The 16,117-nt window shown below is 45.6% G+C and overlaps 1 protein-coding gene across 5 annotated transcripts in view; it reads right to left on the bottom strand.

The window, feature by feature from the left end:
* CADPS (calcium dependent secretion activator) overlaps positions 1–16,117 on the bottom strand; it is a 204,950-nt gene that overhangs the window by 156,424 nt on the left and 32,409 nt on the right. For all 5 annotated transcript variants that reach the window (XM_056501542.1, XM_056501538.1, XM_056501539.1 and 2 more), the window contains exons 2-3: positions 8,776–8,889; positions 4,417–4,749 (exon numbers count right to left, since the gene is read on the bottom strand). In XM_056501542.1, the coding sequence (XP_056357517.1) occupies positions 4,417–4,749; positions 8,776–8,889 (447 nt within the window). The remainder of the gene's footprint in view (positions 1–4,416; positions 4,750–8,775; positions 8,890–16,117) is intronic.

Here is a 16,117-nt window from a genome sequence, read left to right as displayed (position 1 = left end):
AAAGGAAGCAGAAGGGAGGGACCTGATCCTAAACCCCCCAGGCCCGGAAGGGAAGGGAAGAGACGTGAACTGACAGGTAACTCCACACTGTGCACAACAATCCTGGACTCAATGCTCATTGCAAGGCATGGCTGGGAATTCTTCATCACAACAAACTAAATGAAATGCTTGGTCTGGGGAGGATACACACAAATCATTTATTCTGAGGTGACCTTTGCTCATCTCACTGTCTGAGCTGTCTGAGCCTCACGAGTTTCTGCCCCTACTTGGGCTGTAGCTTCCAAGTACCACTACAGTTTCTCTGCAAACAGAAAGGATTTAGGAAATTTTTTTAAGGAGATGTCTCCTTTTGGCTAAGTCAGCAAAGTCAGCTCATGCCACGTGTTTGGCACACAGTGGGTACATGATGGCCGTGTGACCGTGTGCCAGGCACAAGATTGACACACATTGGGTGTGTGGTGGGCACATGAGGGGCTCAACACACCAGAGCAAGTGAAGAAACCAAGTTTGGTACAACCACATGAACTGCAGAGATGAGAGAGGGGCAGAAGGCAAGACACCACCTCAGCAAATCATTTCTAATACTGACTTGAGCTAAAATCAAACACTTAAGTCAGTTTTTTTTTGGCAGGGGAACTTTATGTTATGTGAGAAATGTCAGCCTTTGGACATAGTGTCCTAATTCAGCTGCGAAAATAAATGTCAAAACAGTGAATTCTAGTTTTAAGCCAGCTCCATTTAAGAAAATTTGGGTTGAAATGTTTCCTAGTTAAAATCACAGGGCCCCAAAACTTATGAAACAATTCCAGCTGAACTGGTAAGAAGTCTTTACATGTAATAGCTACCAGACAGTAGTGAGACCTGGTGTGTGTTGCAGCCCACCCACACATGGACACTTCTCTGACGTTTTGCCTTCTACATGGATGGACTGAAATAGATGCTGAAAAACCACGACCATGTATTAGCATCACTCAGCAGGTTGGACATGCCTGTATTTAGTTATTTTCTTTTAAATCTTACATCTAAGGAAATTATGCTTAGCACAGGTTATTTTGCCACAGTATATACTTCAGGCCCAGGAAAGAAAAGAAAGTCTGACTGTGAATCCTAAAAGTTCAGGCAGCTCTGCAGGGAGAGTCCACTCTTCCTCTGAAGCAGTAGGATGGACTTGCACACCTCATCACACACAAGACCTGAACATTTGCTCCTGCTGCAGGATTAACTGAACAGCACTGTACCAGCTCCAGCTCTTCTCACCATAGCTAAAAATGACTTCCAAACACAGCTTGAGACAGAAAAGTAAATCACTGCCCTACGGCTGGGAAAGAGCACCACAGCCTGGGAGAACACCACAGCCTGATCTTCAGAGATGCTCTGAATTCAGCCATCATGAAGGTCAGCAGGAAACAGAGTACCCCAGGAAATGCCAGCTGCAACAAGAATCCAAGTTTGGAATTGCCCAACACATGCAAAAACAGCTCCTCTGGTACTCCTCCACAGCCACAGGTTAATTACAAAGCAGAAGAGCTAAATTTAAATCTTGCCAACTGGTTCTGGACCAGAAAGCCCAGACTGAAACACATTTCTCCCTCCACTACATCTCTCACACAGCAGAGTAGCTCGCTGCTGGAGCCAGAGATGCTCAATTCCCATGCTGACTCCAGTGGAGCAGAAACACCAAGCCACGTGGCAAGTGTTATGCAAAAAGAGCAAGACTCTGTGTATTATTTAAAATGTTCTGGTCAGAGCTTGTGCTTAACAACACTCTAATCTTCACAACTATGCTGCTACAACACCACTTCCCATCTTTGTTTCCTAAAAGCCTTTCCAACTGCATTAATACCTTGCTATCAATAACTGCTATCTCAGATCCTGCTAAATCACTTCTATCACATTGAGAATACACTTATCTGATGCCACCTGGGGATATTGCATTAAAAAAATCTCTTTAGAAATCATCTTCCTTCTGCACAAACAAAATATTATCTCAGAAGTGAATGGAGATGCAGTCCCAGTGATGCAATCATTATGCAATTAGTGTGATGTAACAGGAGTCTGCACAGAGAAAAGCATCTACTTTCAGACCACAGAAGCACCAGCAGTGTTTGGGACTCTCAGCACCATTCCTGCTCATGCTTTCAGAGGACAGCTTGTCACCCCTTCCCTCTTTGTACAGCCTCTGGGCAATTCCACCCTGCACACTAAGGCAAGGGAGAGCACAGACCAGCCAGCCCCTCCACATAAGACAATGGGCTTTGCTTTTCTAATCACAGGTGACTGACTGATAAACTGCATGAACAGCACAGTGCTGCCACTCTGCAGAGAGTGATGGCATTCAGAGAGCCTGCTAGGGAAAAGGTTGCTTTTCCCAATTGCACCCATCCATGGCAGACAAGCACAGGTCAAAAAAAGGTGTAGCTTATACCATACCAAATTACCACTGAGAAGCTCATGACTACCCCCAACAGATTGCTGCAAGCAATGGCTGAGTCCCTGTGGAAAGAGCAATGGCCAACAGCAATTTCAGTGCTCCATGGCAAGTGAGAAGTACAGAGTGTCTGCTGCTGGCCAGAGAGCTCCAAAGACCCCGCTGGTACAGCCTGGATGACATGACCACAGGCAGCATCAAAAAAAGGGTTCCCAGAGCAAAGCCTGTGGTTTCCCTGGTTGCTCTGCAGAGGGAGAAGGAGCAGCAGTGACCTATTATCCATGGGACAGAGTCCAACCCCACCATGGCACTTTAACCACTCCCACTGCATCCCAGGAAAACAACCAGCTGACCTTGCAGCTTTCTGAGGAGTGCATTGCATAAAGGGCTTTCCCTTCTGCACAGCTAATCTCCACTATCCAGGTATTAAAAACAGAGTAACTTCCATGCTAATTAATCAGAAATTGTGTCTTCTCTAAAAGCTTAAATTACAGGTTTACTGCCTCCAAGTATTAGAAAAGTCCCAGAATTAAGGCCTTCACTTACAGACTAAAACCAGAACCCATGCAGGAAAAAGATTGCTTGATGCAATGGGGCAATTTGCAGGGAGCAGCCTCTGGGTTCATGGTGTCAGGCAGAAAGGTTCTAACAAGCAGAGATCACAAAGCAGGGCAGCTGTGATCAAACACTGTTTTCTGCATCAGTGGGAAGCACAAACCAGGAGGGAAGGATCACACACACCCTCACGCAAAGCCACCCTAGTCCTTAGCAAGGCACAGGTCAAGGGAGGATAAGAGACACAGGGATGGAGCTGGTTTCAGTTAAAAAATAAACCAAAACACAGCAGAACTGACTCAGGTCTTGACACATCACTGAAAACATTATGGTTCTGATTTTAAAGAATTCTTCCAACAGAGGATGGAGGCACAAAATCTGTGTAAACACAATTTATGAGGGCCACTGCAGTTTTTGTTATGAAGATGCATTACTCAGTGACATTTATTATCCTTTCCCCACTCTGCCATTAAGGTCTGAGATGAAGAAAAACAAATGCAAGATAACTAACTCTTTACAAGGGTAAAAACAGATTAAACATAATTCTCTGTGTCTTAAAAAGAATTGGAAATGTCTAGACAGAAGACAGACAGAATTGGTCTCAAATGTATTCTTTTCAATAAGAAGTTGAAGCCCTGAATTACAGGGAAAAGACTGAGGTCTGCTCTTCCTCCAAAAACTTTCCACACCTTACTCTCTCTGTGATTCTGGCATCCTTTATCCTGCTGTGATATTTATATCCAATAGCAGGTGACCGAAATCTGGGTCACCAGCAGTCTGGATAGCCACTGACAGCCCTCAGCAAGAGCTCACAAGCAGCACTGCAGAGTCCCAGCCATGCAACTCTAGAGAACTGGCCCTTCTGGGGTAGAAAGAAAAGAATGGGAAAAGTTTCCAAGTGCAAGCAGAATACCTTGAGGTCATGGGGCTTTGGGATGCTCTTTCCTTCCACCACAGGCATGCAGGGATCACAGAGCTCAATCTGCTTAAGGAGAACATGTATAACCCCACTAGGTAAGTCTGCATAAGCCACCCACCCCAGGGACTCCAGGGATCCTACTACTGCTATCACAGGCTGTAAGAACCTCTGTCATTTATACTGGTGACCTGACACAGGAAGGGCAAACAAGCCACAGGCAAACAGCCCACTTAACCACCTCAAAGACCTGCTCACCCAGGTACAGAGCTGAGGAATAAAATTTTCCCATCTCAGCAATCCTACGGAATTGTGCAAGAAAATGAGCAAGAGAAGGAGGCCCACTTAGACAGTCAGAACAACACTGGCAGTGCAGAAGTCCCACCACAAACCAACCCCCACTTTCTTGGTAGAAAGTTCTCCAAAAGAGTCTGGTCAGACACAAAGTTTCCAGTTAACAGCAGTATTTCCTACTGGCAAGCCTTCCCCAAAAAACCCTGTTCCATTCCCACCTTACCTGACATGCATTGTAGAGAAGCTGATGCTCAAATTTCTTGATCCCCAAAATGTTCTGGAACATCTCATAGAGCTGCTCCTTGCTGAGAATGAGCTCCGAGGCAGCGCTCGCTGTCATCCTGGCCTGCTGCTTCCGGGGATCCTCCTCCCCACGGTAAATAGCATCAAACTTTGCCATCCAAGAGCTCAGCACTGTCTCCTTGCTGAGGCCATCAATTTCTGGCAGGCTGCGCACTCTCTTCTCAATGTGCTTCTTGAAGACCTCCCGGGAGTCGTTTGCTGAGCACCCTCCGCTCTGCACCATCCTGGCAACGCGGTCGCTTTTCAGGAACACCTGCAAAGGAAAGGGTGATTTCAAATGGTGTCAGTTAGAAAAAAATCCCTCTTAAGTACCACAAAAGGTGGTTTCACTGCTGGGAAGTTGCTTGTTGACTGCCAAGATATTCTCCAGCTCCTCACTCAACTGCCACATGTTGCCAGAGTTTTCAGCCCTACTTTGGGAAGCATAATGGAATCAGGTGAAGGTTCTGCCTTGCTTCCACTAAAATGAAATATTTTGATGCAATTAGGACTCGATGTGATGCTATGGTCACACCTCATCAGATACGTAAATACCCTTTGGGAAAGCAGGATTTTATTTTTTTCCATCTGATGTTTTAATAAGAAAGTTTTTGTACAATTCTATTCACCCAACCAAGTCTTGAACTGCTAGAGGGAGCAGAGTCATCTTACTGAAGCCAACTCCACTGCATTGGATTTATTCTGGTAGCCAAGACCTTGGGAAACATCTGCAAGGACCAGGTTTACACCCTAATTCTACTACACCAGAGGAGATCCTTGCTATTGCCCTGCTATCACAGGAATGGGAAGTTCAAGATGTACAGCATAGCTTGAACCTGTGCAGAGATGCAGGGCACTGACAGCAGGAGAAAGGGAGGGAGAAAACATTTCATGAAGATGTTCTTCCCACTGCTAGAGCAGCAAAAGGGTTAAAACATGACAGACTCCCACAGACCACAGATGTCCTGGGAGCAACACAGAGCTGAAGGGTTAGGGAGACAAGGATATTGTGTTAGCTCCCCTCTCCCAAGTCCTGAGCACAGAATAGCAAACAATATCCAGCAAGAAAACTGTTGTTCTATTAACAATGCTGAGAACAGATGAATACAGCAGCTCGGGAAGAAGCTGTGCCCTCACAAGGGTGTATCTGTCAGCTCTCAATAATTAAAGAGCTTGAGGATGACCTAAGGACATGATAGATTTTGTTTTTATATACCATTCAGCAACACAGTACTCCATGTTCCCAGATGCTTGATGGCACAGGCATCTGTTGGCAGAAGTAGTGGGTTTTGTCCAAGGACCAGACTGAAAATGATGCTGAGGAAGAGCTGGGCTGTTTCCTTCCAATATCACAATGGGAGCACTCACTCCCTGCAGACAAGACAGGCAGAATGCCACCAACAACCTCTTCAGTCCATGCTGAAAACAGAACAGCATGGGCTTCATTTCCTTGTGGAGATTAAATATGAGTGCTAACACCCCAGGTGTGTGCAGATAGTTTCAAGTAATGGGTGAGAGCCAACAAGAGCCAAACTCCTGATGCATACAGACTGAAGGAAAGAGCAGGAGATCACAGTGACCAGCCCCACTGCAATATCCTGGGCTCCCATGTCCCCTCATCCATGCCAGGTGCCCAGGCCTGAACCTGTGTGACACTGCTAGTGACTTCCTGTGGCTGTTATCCATGGTCCTCACCCCCAGCATTGTGAGCAGTGGGATCTGGCTCCCCATATTCCCTCAGCCCTGATTTTTCCTCCCTGGCTGTGGAGCAGCAGCCAGCAGAGCAAAGGAAGGCTGCAGCTGGCAGGGAGGAGGCAGGCACAGGGGAGCATCATTCAGACATAGACACAGAGCAGCAGAAACCATCAAATAGGAAGATAAAAAAAGGTGCTCTGTCCTGTTTTCTATAGAAAATACCAGATGAATTGCCTGGCTGTAGGATGCTTAGCAGGGTCACCAGGAGCCAAGAATTGCCTAGAACAAAATCCTAGCATGGGTGCACATACCTGATTCTTGCAGAAGAGAAGTGACCTCCAGGAGCTGGGTCAGGCATCTCCTGCCACAGCACACATGAGCCCACCATGGCTCTGTGTCTGCCTGCCCACAGCAGAGTGGGAATGGGTCCAACGAAGCACTAACATCATATGACTGAACTGACTGCTGCAAAATGTGCTGGTGACAGACAAAGCTTTACTCATTAGAAGTCAAAGGATCTGAGAAAAGCTCCCCTGCAGTGTGTTGGAGTGTGCTGGGCCTGTCTGTGCACACGGGTCTGCAGCATTCCTGCAGGCACAGCAGTGCTTTGCAGAGCAGCAGCAGATCACTCAATTTTTTAATTTGATAGCAGCCTGTGAACTAGTCTAAGACTGACAACCACATGCTTACCCTGACAGTCAGAATTAACAGCAAAATGTGGCCATGCAAACACATTCAGGGCAACAGCAAATGCATTTCTGACCTACAACATCACCCTTAATTTTTTTTTTTCTCTGCAAAAAAACAGTCATTCCCAGCTAATGAACTTATTCTGCACCATTAATAAGTGGACCTTTTAGAAACACCAGCCATGTCCTGCACAGAGATTACCAGTTTCAGATGTGTGTTTTCCAAGCCATCTTGCAGATTTACAAATCAGCAAATGCTGATTTCAAGATAGCACCCAGCAGAAGGACAGTTAATTGAATAAAACTGAGATTTGCAGGAGCTGAGATAAGCAGGACCTGCCGTGATTTGCACAATGGATCAACCAAGGAGGGCACATCTCTGCAGAGAAGGAAGGGAGAACACCCTCAGCAGGAACACTGCTCAGGCACTGAGGGCAGAGGCTTTCTGTGGCAAGGCTTTGCCTTGTGCCACTACAGCTGGTGCTGAGAAGAGCCACAGAGGCAAGCTTCAGCTGCACAGTAGCTAAAGCACATGGCCATCAATTAGAGACCAACAGCTAAGAGGAAGAAAAAGAAATTTGTGCTAAAGGACACAGTGTGCTGCATTACACCTTATGTGGCCTGTTTTAAGCAGGACAGAGCCAGCAGGGGATCCACTTGAAGGGCTTGTGTACATCTACTGCTAATCTACTGTTCTTTTTCAGTTTGGTAACTTGGGGCATGTGTACAGCACAGGACTCTGGAGCTGCCAACACACAGCCAGACCCAGCAGTGAAACAGGGATGCATTTGCCTGATTTTAAGCAGTTTCCTTTTCCTGCCCAATAATCTTATCTGAACAGATCATGCTGCTCTTGCATCCTAAAACACAGCTCACTTGATCTTGAAAACTTTATTTGAGAGCACCTGTTCAGTGAAGCTGTGATGATCCCTTGGCAATTTCTTTGCTGATAAAAGATGTAAATTACTTTTGGCTTCCTTCCTGTACAGAGAATGATGAAGCAGGAACTACTAGAGACTGCTTTAACAGAGTTAATCCAGAGATAATTTGTGCTTTCCTTACACAGAAGCATCTTCTGCCATATCCTATAGAGGTAAAATTTTCTTCACTTTTTGTATCTGATTTTGGTCTCTCTTAGATTGGACTTCTAGAGAAATATTTTATGTAGGCAATTCAAAATCTTCACCTTCTGTGACAGAATAGCTCTAGGGAGAAAGAGAAGTGATTTGCAGAAAGGCTAGGAAAAAATAAACAACACTGCTCATAGAAACCAGAAATTCTTTCCCTCTAAGCAGAGATATAAAAGGCAACATTATGAGCTGCATACAAAGAGGTGCATAAAGAGACATATGCATAATTATTTTTTTGCACAATTATGAACAATGTTTCATGTTCTCTGGTATCATCTAGTTTTGTAGATGCACATCCTCCTCACTCCCCCTTTGCTTTGCAGCATTTGTCAGGCCAAAGAGAAAAGACAAGACTCTTGATGAAAATCTCAAAGTCAATTGGACACATGCAAAAGCTTCCGCAAGAACTGAATGTGCTGCCCAGATTTCTCTTGGTATTTTTTACAGAGAGCACATGACATTTATTTTACTGATTTTGCCATCTTCACTGTTTTAGAATACACTGTTCAAAAGTACCAGGAAATTATTTTTCAGCTCAAAGGAAGGGCAATCTTGCCCCTAACCAACCTATAAGAAAACACCATGGCATAGGGGTTGCTATGGCTGTCCTATGGTTTACATTCAACCCCAAACCTCCCCAACACTCTGATGTACCAGACATCAGACAGAAGCCATTTTGCACTTGCCTTTGCTTCATATTGTGTGATAATGGACAAACCATTAATTCAGAATTCAACCCCATCTGTGAATAGGGATTCATAAAAGCATTGCATTGTCTCTCCTTACCTCGTAGTAGCTCTGGACAGCGTTTATAAATGCTTCATCTGCCACAATCTGGGTTTCTCCATTGAGAAAGGCCTGGAAACGATCTTTGATTGTCTGGAGCTGCTGCTTACTTATCTGTAAAACATGCCAAAAGAAGAAAATTTGTCAAAAAAGGTTTTTGTATGAGGAAAAGAACACAGTAATTGATCTGCAATATCTTATTGGGGTGCTTATGATGTGCATTACTGCTCTCCTTTGAAGACAGCAGCAATAGCTGAAGAACCAGCAACACATGTATGCACTCTGCAGCCTGGCCAGTTCACTTAGGCATCACAAGCACCTAAAGTCACCCTGAACATAATTTCTAAGCAACTCTACCACCACAAAATGCACACAAGACTTTTATTACTTCAGATATACTAAATTCAAAACCAAGCTGCTGTGTGAGTGCTTGGAAGAATCTGTTTTGGTGCAACCCCTTCTCTACTCAGCTTCTCCTCCCCTTTTCCAAATGGGAAGTCTTGCAAACTAGCTGTTGGTTTTAGGGTTGGTTGTTTTTTTTTTGTCCTTGTTCATTTCTTTTGGCTTTTCACATACAAAACGTCAGTCAAAATCAGTGGTGAAAGAATTTAATGTCGAAATCCTATGAGAGCAAACCTGTTCTCCTTATCCTAGCAAGGACTTTCTCTGCTGTCTCTCTGATGCTCAAAATACTTTCTGTCCAGCATACAGCTGGTATAACTTACAAGACAATTCAAATTCTGTCACAATGACATCAACAGAAAGTTTACAAGGGTTTATTCCAGCCTTGTAATATAACATGCCATTATTTTTCCAATTTATCTGTCAGTTTAAAACCAGACATAGCTAAAAAACCACCTCCTCAGCTTACAATGCAGACAAAGTCACAGCAGGCATATAAGTATTGTATCAGCAATGCAAGCATAATATCTTAAAATGTAGGCAACAATCATGCTGAAAAGCTGCAGGGATTGAAATGAAGCTGGGGCTGGTTTACCATGGGGGTTACTTCATGTTTGAGGATAAGAATTAATTTTGGCAGAAGGAAGCAAACAATATGTATATATTACAACTTCTGAAAACTGAAAGGGAAAGGAGAGCAGTAAGAATTAGGGCTGGTATTTATTGGTGACCAAAAAGTTTAGAGAAGACTCTTTTTTCCTCATTTGTATGCCAATGGAAGAAACCAGCCCATTAGAATGGAAGAAAATGATAAAATTAATGGCTCTAAGTGTTTAAATGGCTTTGAATAAAGCATTAAAAACTGCAGAGATTCAAACAAGTAGAGCATAATGATGCCTGGTAAACACCACTAGTGATAAAAAGCAGGAGAGGGACCACTTGGAAAATGCAGTGATAAATATCACTGGAGCTACAGTCACGATGTGCTATGTGGGGTGTTTAGGGACTGCAGTAGCAAACATCATGAACACTGTAATTAATTCCTCAACACCATGCTGAGAAGGGTTAGTGAGCAATAGCAATTTGATGTGATAATCTGGGATTATCCTACTGCTAATGGAGAGGTGTTCATCAAAGTGACAAAGTGAGACTCACTGTTCTGTGCTTTAGAAAACGTGGAACAGCCTTCAGCCCCTTGTGGATGCTGCAAAGGTGGGTCATTCCCATCCCCAAAACACCAGCCCAGACTTCACAGTGTCTGACACATGCAACAAAGCTCAACATCACAAGGCTGGAGTAAGGCCCATCCCTTAACCTGACCCACCTCAGCCTTGGGCCATGAACTCAGAGGAAAAGCACTGCCAAAAGCTTATAGCTTTTAGGATAACAGACTCTTAGGACCAAAAATTAGATCATATCTGCCATGTCAGGCACCTAAACCTCTTTGGGGTGTTTGCCAGCAGCACCCTAGACATCAGGAGCCCTTGGACAACACACACTACATCAGATGCAAAACAGGCTCCAAACCTACCTGAGCTGATGGAATTGAAAACTGGGTCAATGATAAGAGGAGCCACAGACAATGCAGTGATTGAGTGGGAGACACCTGTAGGAAGGTGCTAGGTCTGTTTTTATTAATCTTTTAATCTCGAAGAAGTGAAAGGCAGAATGTTAATTAAATGTATTGACAATTTTGTATTAGCAAGCATTGTGAATGTCAGAGGGCAACAGATGCTATAAAAAACCAACAAAAGAAATGGAAAAACTACAGGTAACCTTGAAATCCGGGTGCTGAGGCACAAGGAAACATATACTAAGAGCATAGATACTCTCAGTTAAGAGGCTTGTCATTTGGGATTTTAACAACCCACATGGCATATTTATTACATTTTTGTGTCCAGGTTATTTCTTAGGACAACCTCCAAAAGTCCTTGCTTGTTCAATTCCTATAATGCCATCTAGCAGCAGTGTTTTATCCTCCTTCCTCAGTACTGAATGGGCTACCTTCAGAACAAATGATGCTCCTTGAAATTCCTAGAAATTCCCAATATGCAGCTCACACGCAGCTCCTGGGGGCTGTGGAAATGAATCATCGGATTTGTCTCTACTCCAGTGTCAGTTGCCTCCTCCTCGGCCAAGCTGTACCCAGCATTTTCCCCATCCAGGCAAAAGCAGATCCTCTCTGATCACACCAGGCTGCAGCACAGCCCAGTTCTCAGCTGAGAGGACCCTTGGTCTGACACCCCCACCAGACCATGAGGCAGCACTGGGTATTGATCCATGTCTGTGCTGCTGATAGGGATGTTATCAGGGAAGCTGTCAATCTGAGACACAATTTAATTGCTTTCATAATAAATTTAGCTTCTGCAGCACAGCAGCAAACACCTGGTGCAGAAAGCCAATACCACAAGGGAGCAGAGGAGAACTGCAGGTCAACCAAATGTGCCAACCTTCTATTTCATGCCTCTTTCCTTCCCCATCAGGCCCCACAGTCATTGCTGCCAAATCCCAGAAGCGCTTCTGGGGCAGCTGGGAGGCTGCACCTCCCAGCAAAGGCTGCAGCAGGGCAAGGGGGCAATCTCTGCACCAGCATCACTCCAGAGCCCTGAGGCAGTGCCAAGTGATGCCATTAACTCGGCCTCAGGCTTAAAAGAGCACGTGCCCTCAACACTCAACTGGAAGCTTAAGTGCTTTAAAGTCAGGGGTGTTATTTTATCTCATGTAATTAGAGGCACCAGTGATAAGCCAGAAATCCATGTACAGCAAGCCAACAGCTTCTGCAGATCCAGTAAGGCCACAAAGGGTCCAATACAAACCAGTTCTCAGTTACCTTCCATAGGGTGCTCACATATAGCAGAAAACAGCAGAATTACTTCCACTTGGAAGGACATCAGTACAACATCACAGCCTTCACACCAGCTGTGGCAGGAGGTGAAGCCCTGTTAGGCTGCAAGCCCAGCAGGGGTGTGGATGCTGGGGCACAGCCTCCCTGCCTCCCATGCAAACACAAATCCAAGTGCCATCACACAGGAGAGCTGGGAGTACACAGGAGAACAGGTGGATTGAAGAAGTTTATTCTGTTTACCTTCCCTCACTTTTCCAGACTGCACTGATGTTCCCTACAACTGCTTCTCACATGTAAGCCATTAAAAAATGAACAGTCATTTCTGCATTCCAGAGGGACCACAGAACACAGCACTCTGGACCCAAGAGAACTCTCCCAAGTTAATACTGTGGTGTGCTTATGCAGCAGAGTGTTTCCCAGACCTTTAGCTGTCTAAATCATGGGAGTATTTAAGTTGCCAGATGTATGCAGGCATATTAAAAACTGTAATCAACTGAGGCAGTGAACTCCTGGCACAGGTATCAGGCACAGCACCCATGGAGCTTTTGGGCTGGCATCCCTCGTGGATTGCACGGTTTTTTATAAGAAGTTTGGCAGATGTCTTTCCCATAACAGACCACATTATGGGGAAGAGCTCACCAGTGATTAGACAGGAGCCCCAAATGATTCCTACCTTCTTGGTCTAACTTTGTTGAGAGAAACCACATGTCCAGCACAATCTGGTGACCTCACAGCCTGACTAAAGACCCACTGGCCACAAGCAAATCACAGAGGCAACCAAATTAATTTGTTGATGCAGATCTCAGAAAACAGCACATCAGCATCTTCGGGACAAACATTCACCAGCAGCTTTCTTGCTCTGTGTTATTTTTGCACATGCCTCAGTCTGATTCAGAGCCAAATGCAAACCTGAATGCAGGGAGCCATGGCACCTTCTCCAAAGTGTTCCAGGGAGTGAACAGCTGGCACCATCTCTGTGCATGTCTCCAGCCTCCTTTACCTACACCAGGGAAGGACAAGCACTGCAAAGAGGAGCTGTTTGCCACAGAAAACTTCCCTGAAAAAACTTATACACAGCAATGTGGCTCACTAAGCCATCCTCTTTCCAAAATGCTTTGCTGAGTCTGAGCATGCAGAAATAAGTACAGCACCAAAATGGGCTCAGAGAGGCTGCAGCGTCTCCAACCTTGCAAACTTCCACAGCCTGACTGCATGAAAATTATTTGGTTTGGGAGGGATCCCTGCTTCAAACAGGGAAATTGGGCCAGAGACCTCTAGAACTCCCCTGAAACCTACATTATGCTATAGCAGTACCATAGCCAACAGATGATTTGGAAGGGCCATCCTAGACTGCAGATTGCTGAATCTGTCAGTAAGTAGCAAGCTGCAGCATAACACATTCACACCCGTACAGATACCCAAACCTGCTAATAGAGCTCTGTCCATCAATGTGGCAGCTGCTGAAATCAATCAGATGTGGGCTCTGTAGAACGATGTTTCCAACTGAAAGGCACCCTGTGGTTGAGAAGTGACCCCCTTCACTGCCCCACTTGAGCACCTCTGATGAAGGACTGAATGTTTCAGTGCCCTGATGCCTCACAGAGCCCTTGCACACTGCACATCCCACTGGAAGGACATGAGGATGCATCTCAGCACTGCACACTGGTCCCTAATGGCTCAGCCCATCAGCATCACCCCTGTCCCAAAGGAATTTCAGCTGTTTCAGCTCAGGGCTGCAGGTAATTCCCAGGGGGAGCACCTCTGCCCTTTGTCCAGAGAGCCCAGCAGAAGTCAACCACAAGCAGAACTGAGCTCTTCCTTCTTACGGCACCTGCTGCTCAGGGACCACTGCAGGGAGCAAAGGAGGAATATTTAACTGCTCACTGTGCTCTGGCTCTGGGTTTGGTTTTGTAACACCCAATAAATATTTCATTACTCCTCAGTACCAGGTGATTTAGGAAAAATCTAAACCAACCAAATGAGCATCTCTCATCATTGCTGCTTTCACAACACAACAACCAGTCACAACACAAACAATGTGAGAGGGAAGGTGTGGGGAAGAGGCCAGAGCAGCCAAGCACTGGTCTCAGGAGAAAGGCCAGAGTCCCCAACAATGGGCATGAGACTAGGAAAAAAAAAAAACCCAATCAATCAGGCTATTTTGCACTGGGAAAATGTATCAGACAACAATCCTCTGCTGATGCTGATTTCCGTGCTACAAGAGAGGGCTACAGGTGGGTAAACCACAGCCCCAGCATCTGGGGTTTTATTTGCAAACTCTCCTGGGCAGATGTGAATACTCTGCAAACAGCTGAACACTGCTGGCTTTTCACTGCTCACATACACAACCTGTATGAATTGCCAGTCTCAGGAAACTGTTCTCAGCCACCTAACAGTGCCTTTTCTGGTTGGTTCAGAGAAATTTAATACTTGTTACCAGAAAGATCTTCTTGTGCTTTGGCTCCTGATAGCCACCATACATCTTTCCAGACCTTACAGTCTGACCCTGTGCACACCCACTGTTTTGCTGCTGCCTGTAAAATTCCCTCTTTGTGAGTGCTTGATTTGTTGCCTCTCCCTCTGTCCATGCTTTACAGGCCCTGATGAATCCACACTGACCACCCACCCTCCAGCCACACTTATCCTTTGTGAGTGGCAAACAAGAAAAAGACATGGTCCTGGCAAGCCACCCCAGTGTCACCTACTGCTCTCTCAAAAGAGGTGTCCAGCTGATTTGTTGCAGAGAAAATGAGTGCACCATGACCATGCCTGGGTTTATACATGTGGGCAGTGAAGAGCACACACAGCCCCTTCTGCCTGCAGCAGCTCATGCCCTGTCTGCTCAGCCCATCTGTGATGCTGGGGATGGGTCAGAGCAACAGGGATCCTCTGGGAGAAACACTCCTACATGCCCACCTACCCTGTGCTCAGAAATCAGGCTGGGTTTGACCACAAACAATGCAAACAGCTCCTGGGTCCTTACACACCAGCACAGCATTGATTTGGAGGTCAGAGATGGAACCAGCCTCCCACTCAAGCAGCCCAAGAACATAAGATTATTATTTCCTGACCTAAGGGTAAGTATCTGCTTCAGCAATGTGACCAAAGGGGAGGGAAAACCCACTAGAGCAGCTTGCAGAGGAAGAAAGCCCCTTCATCTGCCCAGCCACAGAGCTGCCACCCAGCCATGCCTCCCCAGAGCACAGCTCCAATCCCTGCCAGGACCTCTCACTACCTCTGTTATTACCAGCAAACTCCAGTAGCTTTGCAGCACAAGCAGTGAGTGTTAAATGATTCTGGCACTTGCTGGAACATTTCTCTTGTAAAGAAGCTCAAGTATTGCTGCATAAGTATGGGAAGGCAAAACATCAATTCCTTTGGTTAAGCCAGCTGCAGACACAGAGGCTCTAGATCAAGCAGTGCAGATCTCCTCTTTCCACTGTCCCAGACTACATCCAGTAGCAGATTTATTGGAGAGACAAAGCACAGGCTCCAAGTTGCTCCCTGAAATACATGGATGTGCTTTTTTATCCTCTCAAGCCCTGAGTATATTTCTTTTCTATGATTCACTCTGCCAGCTAGGCACACTTCTTTGACATACATGAAAGACCTAAAATGCTGTTACGGCTTCTCCTACTTTCTGAAACAGTGCAGTGCACAATGCTAAAAAAGGAAAGCAAACCCAGCATTTGAGATGGGGACTTGCCATGATGACTTTCCCCTTGTGCTTTCCAAGCTACACCTTTTTCAACCTGTCACAAAGCAAGGCTAGATGCAGATGTATCAAAATATACCTTGCCACAGCCTGCTTCACTTGCTATCTTTGTTTGTACCAGGGATATCCATCCAACACTTACATACCACCCTTGAATCTTTCCCCTTGCACCTCTCCCCTGCAAAAGGTTCCCTTTTCCATTAACATCACAGAATTGTTTAGGTTGGAAGGGACCCATTCAGTTCCACCCCCCCTGTCTTGGGCAGGCACACCTCCCACTAGACCAGGTGGCCCAGCTGTGGTTCCAGTCAGGAAATTCTGCTTCTGCCTGCAAGTTTCTTTCTCTGTGTGTCTCCTCCTGGCTGGTCCCTCCTCTGCAG

Source organism: Oenanthe melanoleuca, chromosome 12 (genome assembly GCF_029582105.1).
Source record: "Oenanthe melanoleuca isolate GR-GAL-2019-014 chromosome 12, OMel1.0, whole genome shotgun sequence".
NCBI lineage: Eukaryota > Metazoa > Chordata > Aves > Passeriformes > Muscicapidae > Oenanthe > Oenanthe melanoleuca.
This window is presented reverse-complemented; position numbering and strand designations above follow the sequence as displayed.